Source organism: Aethalodelphis obliquidens, unplaced genomic scaffold (genome assembly GCF_003676395.1).
Source record: "Aethalodelphis obliquidens isolate GAN/ISIS:26980383/991018 unplaced genomic scaffold, ASM367639v1 scaffold51, whole genome shotgun sequence".
NCBI classification, from domain to species: domain Eukaryota; kingdom Metazoa; phylum Chordata; class Mammalia; order Artiodactyla; family Delphinidae; genus Aethalodelphis; species Aethalodelphis obliquidens.
This window is the reverse complement of record NW_020837995.1, coordinates 1485680-1504309: the sequence shown is the minus strand read 5'-3', so window position 1 is coordinate 1504309 and position 18630 is coordinate 1485680. Positions and strand designations below refer to the sequence as shown.

General features: G+C 45.7%; 1 protein-coding gene across 2 annotated transcripts in view; it reads left to right on the top strand.

Moving 5' to 3' along the window:
* The window catches only part of RYR3 (ryanodine receptor 3), a 557080-nt gene that overhangs the window by 497498 nt on the left and 40952 nt on the right, over positions 1-18630 (top strand). The window contains exons 68-79 of one of the 2 annotated variants that reach the window (XM_027083789.1): positions 534-621; positions 718-810; positions 5472-5486; positions 8268-8438; positions 9156-9215; positions 10729-10860; positions 11319-11431; positions 14201-14297; positions 15916-16022; positions 16431-16482; positions 17591-17647; positions 18520-18619. In XM_027083789.1, coding sequence (XP_026939590.1) covers positions 534-621; positions 718-810; positions 5472-5486; positions 8268-8438; positions 9156-9215; positions 10729-10860; positions 11319-11431; positions 14201-14297; positions 15916-16022; positions 16431-16482; positions 17591-17647; positions 18520-18619 — 1085 coding nt within the window. The remainder of the gene's footprint in view (positions 1-533; positions 622-717; positions 811-5471; positions 5487-8267; positions 8439-9155; positions 9216-10728; positions 10861-11318; positions 11432-14200; positions 14298-15915; positions 16023-16430; positions 16483-17590; positions 17648-18519; positions 18620-18630) is intronic. The other variant, XM_027083790.1, reaches the window with a different exon arrangement.

Sequence of the window (18630 nt, the reverse complement as noted above, 5' to 3'; positions counted from 1 at the left end):
GTTAAAAAAAATTATTGTCTTACAGATTTCATTCATAAAAGTGGCTTTGAAAGGAAAACGGGCAAGGCCTGAAATGTTTATAGAGTGCTCACAATTTCAGAGGTTTGACAAGATTAGATGTCATACTGACCAAGACTTTCCTAGTCTCGATAGACTTGAGGATTAAAGGAGGCCTGTCCCAAAACTTAGAATGTAACCTTAATCACCTCTTCAGTTTAAAGGAAAACAAAACCTTACCTTTGACCATTTTGAAATGTTGATTTCTGACATCTGTTTGCTAAGAGAATCCTGGAATCCTTTGGTAACATGGAAATGATTATTGTAGGTCTTCAAAAATACCTACAACAATTGCATGCCTATGTCTAAGCATGCAAGGAATATATTGATATTTAGTCTCTCTGAAGATTGCCTTCTATGGGATTGCAATTTTTTCCGGATAAATGTGTGCATCTGATTTCGGTATAATTTTTAGAGTGTGACTCTTTCAATCATTGCTGAATTCCACATGCATATTCACTTATCTTTCACCTCAGATCTAACTGGCTCAAAAGCCCCGATGCTGACTCTGACCAGCTCTTCCGCATGGTGGCAGAGGTCTTCATCCTGTGGTGTAAATCTCACGTAAGCACAGATGGGGGCCCTGGATTTTAGAGTTGGTGGTGAAAGGTACACCTCAACTTTCTTGTAATGTTTGCTTTTTTATTTCCCCCCACTTAGAACTTCAAGAGGGAAGAGCAAAATTTTGTGATTCAGAACGAAATTAATAATTTGGCATTTTTAACTGGAGACAGCAAAAGCAAGATGTCAAAAGTAAGTCCCTAGAAATCAATTCCGAAGACTCTCCAACCTTGACCTAAGCTACATGTCTTGGGTGTATGAAGGGATTAGCTCCTACTGCGTTTAGGTCAAACAACAGAAACCAACAGGTCCACTGTTCTTTCTTTGAGAATGAGCCAGAAGAAACTGCTCTCAAACAAGCATGGCCATCACATTTTATGAATAAGTAGCTGCTTTGTGCGTCAGAAAGTTTAAGTTTCAAGACTTGCCTAAGGCCTTCGAGAGGTCTCCAAAACAAAAGCTGCTGTTACTTGTTTTAAAGTAGAACTACTTGCTGTGTAGAAAAGCTACAAAAATACATGTGCCTAGAGCCACCTTTTAATTAGCTGTGAGGACATTGCCTTGCTTTGAAGATTTCGTAGACACAGTATTCTTACAGTGCACTTGTTTTCTTCCTATCTTGAACATCTAGTAGCTGCTTTATTTCAGCTGTGCTGACCTCTTAATGCCTTCTGTTTATTTTCCACGTGAGTTGCATTCAGAAACCCAAACATTTGTCCATCCCCCTGCAGGGAAATGTTTGAAAGAGGGCGTTCCAAAGATCTGTCTGAAAACAGAGTCACCTACAGGGAGGGTGTTGCAGTATTGAATACAGGAGGGGCAGCCGGCCTCCGGGTTCCCCCTGAGTCAGCTCTGCACAGTGAGGTTTTGCTGTTTTTATTGGAGAGAATTCTCAGACACACTCCTTTAGGTGTACACACGAAAACAAGGCTTACTTAAATGTGCTGTTTCGTTCCCGGCTGTCATGGCTTACCTGGACTCTCTTCCCCTGAGAAGCGTGCCTGGGTGAGGGTTGACTGTACTGTCACGTATAAGAGACGTGTGACACCTGAGATGTGCATCTCTCTCACTGCTGGTACAGTGCTGCCTCTGAGGACCAGGAAGGTGGAGTGTGCACGGGAACCCCTCAGAAGTGAGAACCAGTTCTGGAAAGATGACAGTCGCGTGTTTGTAGCAAAGCTCTTGGGGCAACCTTCCAAATAACCATTTGGGATAGAAGACCTTTGTATGCAGAGCTGCAGACCAGGGGCCACCAAAAGTGAAAACTTCAACACCCAAAACTTCACCAAGCGTGCCTAGCTCTGGTCAGCTGCAATCACTCTGAACTTTCCATCCCTTCCATCTTTAAGCTATGTTGACATTAACACTTCTTCCAGCATCCAAAATTTGATTCTTGGAGTTTAGAATCTGGTATGCGCTGTTTGGTAAAGTTTGATAAATAGAACTGTGCACATACAATGTAGAGAGATTAGGTGTATATATATTCACATTCAAGAGGAATCTTTGCTGCAAAGGAAGCTTACTTCAGGTGCATCCTTTTGTGCTTTGGATAATTTTTATTTGATTTTCCAAAGTTTATTTTGCATTTGACTTTTGGCATACACAGCAGCTCATGTGAGGTACAGGAGGAAGGATATTTTCAGACTCCTGATCCCTGGATATCTATCCCTAAGTTCCCTCTGAAGGGTCTTCTTACAGCCATTACAGTGTCTCGTTTGACCCTGTCCACCTACCGAAAGTCACTGAATCCCAGACAGATTCCTTGCTACCTTCAACTTGGGGTAGATCTTTTGGCTTTTGACTGAACCAGCTAGCATCCATTGTTATTGTCAGCGGATGGCAAAAAAAGCAAAGAAAATGATTCTGGTACAAGGATTTGGATCCCAGATGAGCAGAAATGGCAAAGATAATCTCAGCCCTCTGGTGATGAATGGCTACTCAGGGTCCTTGGGTTTATACTTGGAAAGAGAAGAGGTGACAAAGAATGATGTTTCAAAACTAACCTACTAACAGACTAACCTGAAGTTGTTCATTCACATCACTGAACGAGGAAAAGGGTATGTTAATCTTGTCAGAGGATGAGCGTATTCAGAACCTGTGCATCTTTCCTGCTGGTAAGGTTAGTCCATAGGAGCAGATGCTTTCATTTCATTTCCATTGACATTGTATGCCAGTTTTTTCTGAGATGTGTTGGAGAGGGTCAAAGTTACAGTGTAGTGGATGTAAGGACTCTCCCTAGATGTTAAATAATATTTGCTGTGCTTCTCAGGGTAACAGATATTCATATTGTTCCTGTGGCCTCAGTTGAGGCACAAAGTGTAGTAGCAAACAGGACTAGAGCCTGAAAGGAAGCGAAGTCCCACTCTTGGCCCAGCTGCTCGGTATAGGTATAGCCTTGCATCGTCCACTTAACTTCTCGGGGCCCCAGTTTACCAATCTGTAGAATGGGCTAGAGCTTACTGCCTGGCTTCTCGCAGCTCTACTAGTAGGCCCTGTTGGAAAGTCAGTTTTAAATGCATCTCTAGAATTGAATAATGTTACATAAATGCACATTATTTCAGACAGAGAGATATCATGCCTCCAATAAACAGCAACTCATAGCCACTTCTGGTATTTTTTGGATGTAGAACTACATATTGCGAGGATGGGGAGGGGGTATTGTCTTTATTATCAGCTGAATCCCCATTGCCTTTGCCTCCCTGAAATTACATGTTCTCTCTACTACCTGATCTGCATGGTCACTACCTGCACTCATAATTGAATTCTGGTGTTGGATAAATAAAGTTGGCCTCCGTGCATGTGGCAGAGATATGTGTGCTGGAATGCTGCACGCCCACACACACTGCACATGCCATTGCAGATGGAAAGGAAGTGGAAAAAATATACAGTGGGCCACACTGTTCTTACTTGATCAATTGAAGGTCAGTTCAAAGATGTGTCCTTTTTTCCAGCAGCTAAAGCACATTTTGGGGAGAGTTCATTGTATTGTATTTTGTTTGTATAACACCAGTTTGCAAATATATGTTCAGCAATACATAACTAAGCTGAGCACGGTGTTTTTTGTTTTGTTTTTAAACTCGTTTTGTTTTCTGGAAAAATGACAGCAGCTTCCTCAGAGGGGAATGGTAAGTTAGAATGTGTTTAGCCCAAGAAATGCCAGTTCCTTGACCAAGATTATAAACAGTAAAAGAGTTGTGATGCAGCACATGTTAGAGTGCCTCCTGTAAAGCCGCCCCACCCCATGAGCGTGATTTCAGTGTATTGGAAAAGGGCAGGGAGGAGTTGAGAAGACACCTTTATGCTTGTCCAGGGTATTCAGAATGATGCGTGTGACTTTGTTTGCTTCTTCTTCCCATCCCGCTAGCTGCTCACTCTCCTCTCTCTCATTCCCTCCACCCCCCCACCTTTTTTCACTTTCATTTGTATTCCCTTTGCTCTTGCACTTGTGTAGCTCAAGTGCTCTCTCTCCCTCTGCCCCCCTCCCCCGTCTCTTCTCTCTCCCCCTTCCTGTTCCCTCTCTCTCTTCTTCTCCCTGTCTTTCCCCCTCCCCTCCCCCATTCACTTCATCTCTCTGTCTCCCATCCCCTCCCCCTCTTCTGTCTACCATTCCCTCCTCTACCCTTCCCTGTTCTCTTACTGCCCTCCCTCCTCCTTTAGTGCCTCTCTCTCTCTCTTTCTCTCTGTCTCCCTCTCCTTCTCCCTCTTGCTCTCTCATTCTCAGACTGGCTTCTGGACATTCACCTTTCCCTCTACCATCTATCGTTGGGTTGACTGGTCTCTACTTCCCTCACCCCCTCAGTGGGGATGAGCACTTCAGATGGCACAGCTCTGCCCTCGTTCCGAAGCCTCCCCGTGTGCTGTCTCAACACTGCACACCACCTACCGTGTGCTGTGTCCTCCTCCAACTCCTTTTCCCTTAAGAGTCTCTGTTTTTTTAAAGTTCACACATAAATTGTCTATTTGGTCATAAACTATTGGTGATAAAGTGTGGGGAAATGACATGATTTTGAAGGTATAGGAATTTCTAGATTTCTGTTTCGGAAATAAAAACTTTCAGCTGACATTTAAAAGATGCATAAATAGATCGATAGATAAATACATATTTACATACACACATAAATAAAAGCATTTCCAGCATTAGGGAAATGCATTGAGTTAACTAATCCTAGCAATAAGTGAAGAAAATAATAAAATTAGAACCTATAGCGTGCAGGAGCCTTTGACCTAAGCTATATTTAAAGGTCACAGCACAGAAGGGAGATTCCCCGTCCTTTGGGTTGTGGGGTGATCCTGAACCACCTTGGATATTCCTAGAGTACATTTTTTAGAAACTTTTTTTAGGGGAAGCACACACATGGCCCGTTAGTTCAGTTCTCCCTACTCTTTTTGTAACCACAGATCTTCTGGAGTTGATAATGTGGTGGGTGGAAGGAAAAAAGAAAATTGGGGTCTTTGGTTACATGACAGATCGTCTGCATCCCACCCAGGTGCCAGGAGGGAGGTGGGAGGAGGGGAAGGCATGAGATGTAAGAGTTCACTTGGGTGGCCAGATCTGAAGACCACCAGGGTCTGAGGGTCACACACTCTGGAAGGCTGGTCTCTGATGACCTTGCCCCAGGGATGCACTGCTTGGTCTGGGTGTAAGTCCTTTTGATCCAATTAACCTCCATCCTAACCTCCCACCCGCTCTTCATGCTGTGCTCAACCGGCTTCCAGAGCCGTTGGTTTTCTATGGTGTTGGCAGAGGAATGGGGGTGAAAGAGCTGTGACTAACATGTGGTGCCTTGTGTCTTGGACCCCTGCTTTCACTGACTGACTTCTCCTTGTTTCTTTTCTCTTGTCTTTCCACACAGGCCATGCAAGTAAAGGTACAGGTCAAATGCATGACGTGTCTTTTCTGTCCTAGTATTAGAGGTGCCAGGCTCTGGCCACCCTCTGCACTGTGATCACCGTGGGGGTGGTACAGAATGGATCTTCCCACCTGGAGGTCCCCAGGGCCTGCTTCAGGGAAGACAACTGCCTGTCAAAGAGTGAATGTAGGCCCTACCCACCCTCGGAATGGGGAAGCCGGGGAAGCCAGCCAAGCCTCGCCCTATCCGAGGTCTCCTTGCTATCTCTGCTCCCTTCCCCAGCTGCCCACTCTGCAGCCAGCATACTAACAGATAGGGACGCTGACTGGGGCTGAGAGCTCGGGAGACTCACTCCTCTTATCTGCTGTTAGTGATCCCAGCCCTTCCACACTATACATGTCTGCCTCTTGTGCAAGGCTCCTATGCGTCAAAGAGAGTTTTCCAAGGACTAAAGTCAAGGATTTGGAATCAGCAGCAGGGATTGGAAATAGCCATGAGTTTTTGCATAAAGTGTGCACACAGTGGAATAAACCCTGGGACAATTTTCTAGTAACCTATGCAGGTTATTGCCTGGAAATATTTCTCTATGCCTCCATTGATGCGTGTCTGCTGCCACTTGTCCCAAGCCCTCTGCACTCAGGTCTGTAGCAGAGACAGGGAGATGTGCAGGAACCAGGTCATGTGCAGCTCTTAGTCAGAAAAGGAAAATGGAGCCATGGCCGGGTAGATGTCGGCCTGGATGTTGGCCCAGACTCTTAACTGCTGTGTGACCTTGGAAAAATCACTTAACTGCTCTGAGCCTCATGTTCCCCTTTATAAAACTGACTGGGTGTCTCAGCCTTGTTGGGAGGATTAGAAATGCTTTATTTAAGTAGCAGGCACGTTGGAGCCACGTCATATATTTAGCATTTGTAGTTAGAACAACATGAGATTGGCCAAATAAAATAGTGAGCAAGAAATTATTTAAATTGCCTATCAAATCCACAGAGTTCTATATTGCATACTTCCTTGATTGTATACTGCATGTTACTATTTACCTCTTACATTTATATGTAATGTATATGTAACAATACCTCATAATTTATATTCACAAAACTGGGTTCTATCCTCTATGGACAATCTGAGGATAGAACCTCACAAATCACCCTTACAATTTTCAAAGGTAGTTTAGACTTTAAATGAGTTCTGCGTTAGGCACAACCTTTAGAATTCTCTACCCGATAGAACATCTAAGGAACCCAGAAAGCACTCGGTAAATGATAGAGCTCTTGAGGTCTTTGCGTGAATCAGCCGTCTACTGTGTGTCTAGAACATAAGACACTGTGTATCTTGCCTGTCTGTCTCACATCCCCCTCCCTCTTCATGTTTCTCACTGCCGCCTCCCACTGCTGTCCTGGATCTGACCTGTTGTTTTGGAGCACGAGGCACAAGTAGAGTCGCCTGGCAGTATTTGGTCAGACTGGGTTTTGCTGGCCAGGGATTTCACTGTGGTTTCTGTGGTGTAACCACCCGAAGGTTTAGCCACCACAAGCTGGGTAGAAGAAGTCGCCACTATTTTAAGAGTGTCCATTAATAATTATGAACTTCCTTCACACTTTGGGAAGTAATTTAAAGAGATCAGCCCCAAGACGGTGTGAATTCTGACCATACTTAATCTTCTCTCAGAAAGCCAGTCCTTCACAAAACAAATTCTGTTCCAGCCCAGGGCCCCAGGTCTTACAAGCCAGTTTCAGAGGAGGCATCTGGACTCTCCCCGGCTCCCAGAGCCTTATGTGTCTGGGTTGTTGTGAAGCACAGCGTGACCGCCTGGATGCTGCAAACACTTGAAGGCCCTCATAAAGCAAAAGTTTTAATGAGCCCCGATTCTCCCCTGTCATGGTCCCTGACTTCATTCTCTGCCTCTGGCCACCCAGCCCTTCCTCACTTCCAGCAAGAGCCCACTCAGCTGAGGCAGGGTCCAGCAAATGACGTATTACGTGGGCCGCTTTGCTCTTTTGGAACCTGACTCGGGAAAATCGGGTCACCGCAGAGCCTTGTTTTGCTGAGCCCACCCATACCCGCCTCGTGCTGTGGGCGCAGAGGGTCCTCAGTTGGCTGCCTGGGGCTGCCATAGCCTAGTGCATTGGCCTCTTCTCTCAAACCTCCCACTTCATTGGATGAACGCTCCCAGAAAGGGGTGAGAAAGTGTAACCAGAAGAGGGCAGACTGCTCCAGACTTGGGGCGTTCCCTCACTTGTCTGCACTGCTTCTCCTAACTCTGTCCCAACCAGATGCCAAAGCAGCCCTACCTACTCGGGGGTTCCCCTTTTCCTGCAGGAACGTGTGCTGCCCTGAGCAGAGGCTGAGTGGGATGCAGGTGCTCCAAAAGGCTCGCTTCAGCCCTGGCCACCAGCAGTTGTTCTAGGGTAGATGCTCTTTCACTTGTTTACTGCCGCCCAGCATCAGGATTCTCAGTTCTTCTCTGCAGTCATTTTGTCAGTTATCGAATCATTCTTTTAGTAGAAACACCAGTTTGTTCATACTGCCCAGATGTCAGCGAACAGAGACCGTGGGTGTCCGTGGTGTGTGTCTGGTCACGTGGTTCCGTGAGCATGCGCACAAGGAGAGGGCTCAGGGTCAGGGCCGGTCTTGAAGGGCCACCTGGTTGTCTTTGTTTCATATGCTCCTTTACTGTCCTCTGAAATGTTTAATAGAAAGGCCCACCCTGTACTGATGGGGCCACAGGAGGCAGGCTGCCTCCAAGGTGAGGCGGTGCCTTTCAGAGTCACTCAACCAGTTTGTTTCAACCTCATCTCCTAGTCTGGAGGACAGGACCAGGAGAGGAAGAAGACGAAGCGGAGGGGGGACTTGTATTCCATCCAGACCTCCCTCATCGTGGCTGCACTCAAGAAAATGCTGCCCATTGGCTTGAATATGTGCACCCCAGGCGATCAGGAGCTGATCTCCCTCGCAAAATCACGGTACAGCTATGTAAGTCGCCCATCTGCTTTGGTGGAGCATGTAATACAGGTGGTGGTGATCAGTGCTCAGCCCCTAAAGGATTTGTCCTTCTTCCCTGGAGACCAATGGACACAGAGGTGCCAAGGTGCACAGAGGCAACACGCCATCATCTTTTTTCTTTTTTTTAATTTACCATTTATATATATATATATAATCTTTTTAAATTTATTTTATTTTTGGCTGCACTGGGTCTTCGTTGCCGCACCTGGGCTTTCTCTAGTTGTGGCGAGTGGGGGCTACTCTTCGTTTCGGTGCTTGGGCTTCTCATTGTGGTGGCTTCTCTTGTGTGGAGCACGGAATCTAGGCACACGGGCTTCAGTAGTTGTGGCACGCGGGCTCAGTAGCTGTAGCTCGTGGGCTCTAGAGTACAGGCTCAGTAGTTGTGGCACATGGGCTTAGTTGCTTTGCAGCATGTGGGATCTTCCTGGACCAGGGCTCAAACCCGTGTCCCCTGCATTGGCAGGCGGATTCTTAACCACTGCACCACCAGGGAAGTCCCAACACCCCATTGTCTTTACAGCTGACTTGGGAGTCAGCGCATGCCCTTTGGGACGAGTCTCTGTCAATTCTATTCTTTTGTCCTCGTAATAAAGATCGCAGCAAAACTGTCCATTGGCCCTCAGTGCATCCCTGCTTTATATTTCCATATTGACCTGTAGGAATAAAATTCAACATCTCTTTCCACAGAAGGACACAGACGAAGAGGTGAAGGAACATCTGTGGAATAACTTGCACTTGCAGGAAAAGGTGATGCAGCAGGAAGACAATGAGAACTCACACAGGCTTCCTTCTGGCTGCAGGGTGCCACACACCCACTTAGTTTACTCATGTTTTTTTAAATGTATTCTAAAAACAGCCTCAGAGTACTTGTGCTTAATCGGTAGAACTAACTCTCTGCCCTTAGTTTTTCATTTTTTGGCCCTTAATTTTTGTTCTTTCCTTTGCTGTTGCAGAGAGGCCCAGTAAAACATGTCTTCCCACCTCCCACTGTGTGAGCATCAAGCCATAGCAGGGGGGTTAGATTAGGTCTCATAATTTACTGACTGTGAGCTTTGTTAAAGAGGGGAACAGACACCTGGGGGAAGTTTTAGCACTTCCAGCTCTAGAGATTTATAAACAAAGTAACTTTGTACCTGAATTGATATAACCAAAAAAAAAACAAACAAAAAAAATCAAGACCAATTTTGATTTTAAGGCTATTTAAGATTTTTCCAAGCCTGCACATCTGAACAACTCTTTCCTCAGATACATTATATTATGCTCTGAGATGGAAGATTAAAGTGACACAAATAGCCTCTCCTTTCCATCCCAAGTATGTAGGAACGGTGGGTAAAATATGCTACAAAAAAGACAGTAAAAAGAAATTCCAAGTGCCAGAAAATAGGTGCTCTAAATCATAGTAATGAAGAGAAGATGATGCAGTTGGGAAAACTTGCAGAGCTCTCCTGACCAGATATATATATATTATAGGGGCTGGGGTTTTTAGTAACCTGGAACGGGAGTGTGGGGCCTAACTTCCCATGCTGTGCATGAATGTAGAGCAAAAAACGTACATAAAGCTGGCCTTGAACCAGTGAAACCCATGAATCATCTGTAAAAACAGCCATGAAACCACTTAGAGAGTGTCTCCCTGCTAGAATATGGGCTGAGATGCTAGTCAACAAAACTCCTCCTGAATACAAGCTCACAAACATACAGTGTGAAAGGAAATCCACCACCATTAGAGAGTCAGAAAATGCCACGAAATGAAGAATTGAAGCCTAAGGAGCTACAGAAACGAATTTTTAAAGTGTGGTTGAAATATTTAAAGAGATAAAGGCAGCAATGTAAACTATAAAACAAGACTTGGACATTATTTTTTAAAAAGGAGAGGGGAGATGGCCCTGAAAAAGACCTCACAGTGATTTTTAAAAGTTAAAAATAATCATTGAAATTAAAAATTCAAGTTATAGGTTAAAAAATGTAGTAGATGCAGCTGCAAAGAGAATTTATGAATGGGAAGCTCGATTTAAGGAAATCGTAAGGCAGAGCAGAGAGAAAGGGGTGGAAAATATGACAGAAGGTTGAGAGACATATTGGCTAGAATGAGAAGCTCCTACAAAGCGTCTACTTTGTTCCAGAAAAAGATAATAGAGAAAATGAGAGAGGAATTAATAGAAAAGACTCTTGAATACTGTGGAACCATGCTAGGAGTAAAAGGCCTTTTCAGTTCAAGAGATATAAGAGATTGCTCATTTCATGTACATGCTTCAATTTGCAGTCTGATGACCCAGCTGTAAAGTGGCAACTGAACCTATACAAGGATGTTTTGAAGAGTGAAGAACCTTCCAACCCAGAAAAGACAGTGGAGCGTGTGCAGAGAATTTCAGCAGCTGTCTTCCACCTAGAGCAGGTAAGTAGCGTCTACCCTGAGGATTGAGGAAGGAAGACTACCCTGCAAAATATAAAACTCCTCCACACTCAGCTCTTAGTTAAGAGCACCCTTGTAAGACAGAAAGCAAGGAGCAAGGATCATCCTGGCCTACCCCCAAAGTGTCATCTTGGTGCCTCGTTGTAGCAAGACTCCTCAATGCTTAACATTCCCAGTGTTTGAAAAATTTTTCCCATTAGTTCAAATGACCCATCCAAGCTCCCTACTCATTTGTAAAGCAATAAGCCACCAGAAGCAGTTGGGAAAAGAAAGAAAACCTAAGCCTCCCACAGACTGAATCATTTAGTGCTGGGTACCTTTTGCTGACTACAGTTGAGAAATCAAAATTCTTCTAGGGTTGAGAAGTCTGGGCTGCAGGTGGCTACCTTCTGCCACCCAGATCAGCCTGGTGTGCACCTACCCATGTGATTTCTTCTCAGGTGGAACAGCCTTTGAGGTCCAAGAAGGCGGTCTGGCACAAACTGCTATCAAAGCAGCGGAAACGGGCAGTGGTGGCCTGTTTCAGGATGGCCCCTCTCTACAACCTGCCCAGGCAAGTATTCTGTCATTTTCTCCTGGCATGTGAGTCAGAGATGAGAATTAAGGTATCCTCCCAGAGCTGTGCTCTCTTCTGGCCCTGACCCTCATGATCCCAGAGGTAGAGATTGGAGTCCTTCACCCCCAGAGCCATTACAGTCTGCATGTAGTATAATGGCCTGCTAAGGTAAGCATAAAAACTGAAAATAGATGAGATTCCTTCGTGCCCCCAAGCCTGCCTCAGCTCACCGTTTTGCACTGTAAAGTCAGCCACGTAAGCAGATGGAAGCTCTCTAGTTTTGCCCTGTGGGATTCTTTGTGCAGCTGTAAAGGCACCCTGGAAAAAGGGGACTGTTTTCTAAAATACTTTACCCCAGATTCCATCCCCAGATCAAACAATATTTCCATGTTCAAGTACTTGGATGACACCAAAATTATTATGTTTCCTCAGCAAGTACAGACATGTAACCTGAGACTTCTTCAGCATGATGTACTTGCCTTCAAGATAAAGAAAGGGCACTGGTTAGAGATGGCCCAAGAGGCCAGTCATGGGCATGAGGCCTTTCCCTGGATGTTTAGTCTATAATCTGAAGTCAAATATATGTGAAGGCTTTTCTGGATTGTGTGTGAACACACGCTGTGTCAACATAGGGCAGAGCGTCGGTATAGACTGGGCCAGTGTCGACCCCTGAGGCTGACTCGGTGTCATTGGTGATACGGCAACGTTCCCATCCTCAAACTAATTGCACAGTCAGTAAGGTTGAGCCTATGGTCATAAACAAAGCTGGTAGTTGAATAGCCACTGCTTCATCACCTTTCAAATCAATAGGAACATCCTCACCTGGTCAGGAAAAATAAACTGACTTGGCCAAGTAAATTCTGAATCCCATGTAAATAAATGTGTTTCTTTGGAATATCAGATGAAAGAGTATCCCCATGCTTGACATTTTGCTTTCATTGTGCATCGTGGCCATCATCTGTCGAGAGTGTCCTATATCCCTGTCCTGAGCCAGCTGGCCAACTGAGCTCTCCTAGTTAGGGTCTTTGAAGATGGTGGAGAATCACGGCCTCTGAGACACACACCTGCTCCTACAGGTCTCCTGAGGAAATAAACTAGTGTCTCTGGAAAGGTGGAGGCATCACAAATCAAGTAGAATTCATTAATAAAAAGCTGAAAAATTAAGTCAGGAAGTCATGGGCATGAAGCCTGCTGAAGCCCTGGCAGACAAATGAAATTTATAGTCCAGTAGAAAACGCAAAAACGCCTAGGACTTTTGTCTGTTTTCTAGAAGTGGTAAAACATCAAGAAGGCATTGGCTTTCCCCTCTGGTAGAGAGCCATACCTGATGTGCTAACGTGACCTCCAGAAGGGCTCAGCTTTAAGCACATGCCTCCAGGGCCAGCTAGGCGGCAGTTACATCTCTCAAAAACAAGCAGTTTTTTTTCTAAATCCACTGACAATGTTCGTACCGTCCTTTAATATTTTGGTTGCTCCTTCAACGACTCTGTCCCTGTATGGATAATAGTAAGTCCAGGAATTCACTGTGTCCTTGATGAAACGTGGCCACCCCAGCCCCTAACCCAGCTGTTTTAGAGGGTTGCCCTGGATTTCTCCCTAGCATGGAGAATTATACGTAGATTTCATAACGACAATAAAAACTAACTACCTAAGAAGCTAGTGGTGGAGTCCGCTCCTTTTCTCCATCTTATGAGGATCTAAACTACATGGAGTCTTCCAAACTAAAGGGCTAAAGGGATTTATTTTATCATATGGAAACTGTTTCTCTGACGTGAGTTTTTAAAAGAAAACCTGTATGCTTTTCCCCAGACACAAAATTAACAATTTCTTCCTGAGCACCTTTCAACGGGTTTGGCTGGAAAAGGTTAATGAAAAAACTCAGTATGACAGGCTTATACTCATTTTAATGGTAATGTAACCTGTGGAGAGACCCGCTCATTCTCTGCACACTCCTCCTTTCTTGACCATGATTTAACATGACCCATAAAGACACAAATTTGTACAATTTTTAAGAAAAACTCTGATTGGTCAGATTTTGAAGAAAGATGGTAAGGGCTGTGTTCTACTGGAAACCATGACCAGGTCTCGATGACTCTGGTCTTGACCTTCCTTTTCTCTCCTTTCCTCCTCACGTTTGGGTAACCACTTACTGGCTCTTCAGCGGCTAATATTCCCAGATGTCAGTCTTGTCCTATAGGGAGTGAGTGGCTTGTGCCAGTGTATCCAGTGTTCCCACATACCAGGGCCACAGCTAGAACCTGTGAAGCACACGGAAGTTGTGCAGCGTGCCCAAGCTTTGCTTCCTGGAGCCCTTGCAGCTGTGGTTCCTCAGAGGCCCTTAAAGGAGCCACGCTTTGCTGCTTTCAGCGTATCTGAGACTGACCCCCTCACCATCAGCATGATTTAGATTGGATCACCTGGACATGGGATCCGCCAAAATGAATAACCAAATCGCCGTAGTTAGCAGATAGTTCAGGACTGTTCCTTGGCCTAATGAATTCTCACTATAGGGAAAACATGATAAAGACCCAAGGAGACCGGAGGAGGGTTACAGTGACCTCCAGGTCTTGAACCAGATATTCAGGATCCGCCACGTTAGAGGGTTCTGGTTTCTTTGAAACGAATGCTTACGGTGTGCTCTTGGCTACCCTGACCAATCAGAAGATAAGGATTGTACAAAAACTGCTTACTAACCGTTAACCGCCCAAACTAAAACAAGGTGTCCCGTGGACCCCTCTTGACCTCACTCTCACCCCTTCCGCTCAGGCACCGCTCTATTAACCTCTTCCTCCATGGCTATCAGAGATTTTGGATAGAAACAGAGGAGTATTCCTTTGAAGAGAAACTAGTACAGGATTTGGCTGTAAGTACTGACTCAACTGGGAGCAGATATGGGTGCGAATGCATTTGATTTTTGTATTCATGTGTGTGCGTTATAACCGTTAAAGATGCGCAAAGAATTGGGTGTATAAATCTGAAAGGAGCTAACTGTATAAGTTATCAGGGGAAACCCTGCTAATAATGGTCATAAGAGCCAGAGGATGAATTTCACTTGGAGGGGCTGGTCCTGTGATCATCCTCCCCCGTCCTCACTAACAGCTGATGTTGCTTGGGATGCGCAGCCGTGCCTCGGAAAGTTCATGCTAAGTTAAGTTTTGAGCACCCTTGGTTGCAGGAGGCCAGCCACCCCAGCCAAAGCCCTGCATGTCCGGTCAGTAGCTCCACTTTGGGGAAGGCATATCTAAATGCCCTTCCTGCATCTCACAGTTCTGTATTTGGCCCTTCTGAAGATTTGCCACGCCTCGTCTCTAACAGGCTTCATGCTCTAAAACTACTTGAAACAACACGCAAGGGGAAAAGCTTATCGCGGCAGCAACACTGAGCTTCATCCTGGTTCAGAAAGAAAATACACCCTCCTCTCCTTTGGCCAAGCCCTGGTTCTTTTCCTCTTTCTCCTTATTTCTCCCATCTATTTTTTTCTCTCATCCCTACTTCTCTCCATTAGTCTTGCCCTGTGTTTCTCATATTTACACTTTCCATGTTACATTCTCTTTCCCTTTCCCCATCTCCCTCTGTTTCTTATCCTCTTCCTGGCTTTTTTCCTTTAATCCTTCCTCCCGCATTTTCTTTCCATTTCTCTCTATGCCCTTCAGTCTTTTCATATATTCCTGTCGGTGAGAAAGACAGTCACTTGGTTTTCCCAGTTTCTTGATTAGTGTGACGTTGACAATGAACATCATTTCAACCCTCTCCCTTCTTCTGAACCATTCACACAACCTGCGCAGTTCTCACCAATTTACTGAATATGGTCCACCCTGCTTGTTCTGCCACTGCTGGAAAATCCACTTATACGTCTGGCATCAGCTGCTATTTCCCTTTCTGTAAAAGGAGAGAGAGAAAAGAGGAGAAACTGCAAGGCTCACAGCTCCAGGATGGCATCTCTCAGGAACAGCAAGATTTTCAGGGTCAGGGGTGAGGGCAGGAAAGAGAACTGTTTCCGTGGGTTGAGTCTAGAATAGTAATAGACCCCAAAACAGCCCCAGTGCTTTATAACTCTTGCCCCACACCTGTTCCCAGCCCAGCTCTCCAAGAGGAATGTCAGGTGTTGACGGAGAGACGCGGCCTCTCGGGGACTCTCCAGGGCTTCCCTCCTGACCGAGGGTGCCCAGAGCTTGCATGAGAGTTCTGCTGACGCGGGTCTGTAGCGCCTCCCCTGCGGTCAGGCTTTTGCTTTTCCTTTCATTTCGTTTTAACCCCCCAAACTGCAGTGTTTCTTTAATTGGCTGAAAAATACATATATTTCATTCCCAGACCTTGCATCCTTAGGGCTTCTGTCCTGAAATAAACATATGACGTCGCGGTTTCTCTCTGTGCTTTGAGGTGATGCGCTCTGTGCCTGGTGCTCTTACCTTTGTTCGCATGCGGTGGTGTGCCATGTGCTGGAATCCGCGCCTGAAACCTGTCTGCCTTGGTTTGTGTAGAGATCTCCCAAGGTGGAAGAAGAAGAGGCGGAGGAGACAGAAAAGCAGCCGGACCCGCTTCATCAGATCATACTCCACTTTAGCCGCAATGCTCTCACAGAGAGGAGGTCAGCACTGCCGGAGCGCCCTGCTCGTCCCAGGCACAGGCACAGCTGTGTCGACCCCACACCGTCCTCCCGCAGGTTGCAGTGTGCACAGAGGGGATGCCAGAGTTGAGCAGCCCTCCTTGCTGCTCTGTTCTTGGCCATCGAGAAACCTCTAGGGGAACTACCTAAGCCCTTTCATCATAACGCCTGACCCTGAGTCTGAAGATGAAGCAGCCTGAAATTGTAACTTCATCCCTGAATTCCATGTCAAGCCAAGGCTGATTCAGATTTTCACAGTGGTTTCTAAGAATCGGGGTGAGGGAGGGAGTTTCTGATTAATTCACTAGTACATTGAAGATGTATACGGCACTTGGTCTTTTCTGCTGGGTCCAAAGGTAGCCTGCTAAATATTTCCTCCATTCTTTCCAGCAAACTGGAAGACGACCCTTTGTACACCTCCTATGCCAGCATGATGGCCAAGGTACACGTGGGTTTTCTGCCCGTTGTCTCAGTCTTTCTATTTCCCTTAGACCTCTTCAGGCACATGAAAACTGTCACAGGAAGCAGCAGGCCTGGGACTGGGTCATGGCCTGGGCTCCAGGCCTCGCACAGTTCACGTGCCATATGGGCAGCATTAATGAACCACTCTCCCATCATCCTATAGAAACCTTGAAGCTTTGCAGAAACAGTGGGTCTGGTGGCTGGGTTCTCATGATGCTTCTGAGCCAGCTAATCAGGGCTCAGGCATCCACTTCATCCTCGTATTTTTACTCAGTGCTCAGAACACGTCCAGCAGTTCAGACACATCTGTAGGTGAAGGAGGTTCAGTACATTTGGAAACAGGCCTAGAGACTACAGGAAGTTCCTAGTGTTCTGGAAGAGATGGAGTGACCAGAGATGACGTTTCTGTGTCACAGAGAGGGACGGTGGCCTCTGGAATGCCAGGTGGTTAAGCAAACTGCTGCTTCTCAAATGGGAGAACTTCATGTCGGGCAGCAAGGGGGGTAGGTTGGGGTACAGGAGCGCCCATTCCCCTACCAGCTGCACCACGGGGTCACTTTGGGATTCACAGTCTGGGTTTCCCTAATCTTTTGTTCAAACCCCTGGTTCTTGCTGAGAAAGGCCAGCTCCCTGTGCTCTTGTCTCTCGATTTACACCAGAACTTTACTAAGTAGAAGAGTTCAGGTCTGTGGTTCAACCCGATGGGTCCCCATTGACTGTGTGATCTCGGCGTTCCCATTTCTCATTTCTGAACCCCTTGGTAACTGCAAAGGTGGCCTTTATAGTTGAATGTTGCCTGCAGTGGTCCAAATGTTCTTGGGTTTACAGAGTGCTGAGGTCCTGAGGTACCTGTGAGTTACATCCTGTCCCCTTCCTCACACAGTAGAGTCTTGTTTACAAGGTTCACCTTTTCGTTTTGTTCTGTTTTGTTAGCATCTTTATTGGAGTATAATGTACTCCAATAAATGGAGTACGATGGTGTGTTAGTTTCTGCTGTATAACAAAGTGAACCAGCCATGCATATACATACAAGGCTCACCTTTAATTTGATTGTCTGTCTCCTCCTCTCCCTGCTGCATGGAATTCAGAGTTGTCAGAGTGGGGAAGACGAAGAAGGGGAGGAAGACAAGGAAAAAACGTTTGAAGTAAGTTCTCACTAAGATTGAAGACAGCAGGAGGGCCTTCAGGGGTGGGTGCTGACATGAGCCACATGGCTCACCCACCACATGTGTCTGGTGGCAAATACATTAGCTGTGGTTGCTGTCTGTCTCTCGGCTCAGTCAGCAAACGGCCCCACAGCTTTGCTCTTCTGGAAGATCTCCTACCTCTACCCAAGTGTGGTCATAACAGGGGCCGTAGAAGGGCACATTCAAACGCTCAAAAGTGAAAATTCACAGCAGTAGAGACACTGGATGGTTTTTTGCACCGTTATTCTGTAAACGTACTTAATCACAATCTTAATTTTGAGGCAGTGCAGGACCCTGAATCTCTCAAGATAGAGCGACATGAGTTTACTTGTACTGTCTTATAGACAAAGTTTACAACAGTAAAAGTAAATGAAGACAATTACAGTTCTGGAGAGCCTTGACATTCTAGCATCTCATAGCTGGTAGAGTCTCAGTTAAGTGTGGTCTGAGCATTCTGGATAAGTGGGTGTTTCCTACAGATAAACTCCAGCTGAGCCCTCAGCAGGTTTTCCTGTATGACTGAACATTGAAAGCAAGCACATTTTAATCTGGGGTCACTTCCTATAATTATAGTATCACAGGGGAACAGACTGTGTTACCTATCAGTACAAAAAGTAGAAAACTCAGCATCAAAAGGTGAGTAAATTATGGGTGGACAGTTTTGGAAAGCTGGACAGCGTCTAAAAATAAATTTCCAAAGTCTGTTTTCTTCAAAATTATGTTTGTTGCCTTCTTAGGCAAGTAAAGATTCTCTCTCTCAACTCACCTGACCACGGTGGATTCTCTGGGGGTAAACAAGTCTTTTCCCGCTTTTTTTTTTTTTTTTCTAGGAGAAAGAAATGGAAAAGCAGAAAACCCTCTATCAGCAAGCTCGGCTGCATGAGCGTGGAGCCGCAGAGATGGTCCTTCAGATGATAAGCGCCAGCAAAGGTGATTTCTGA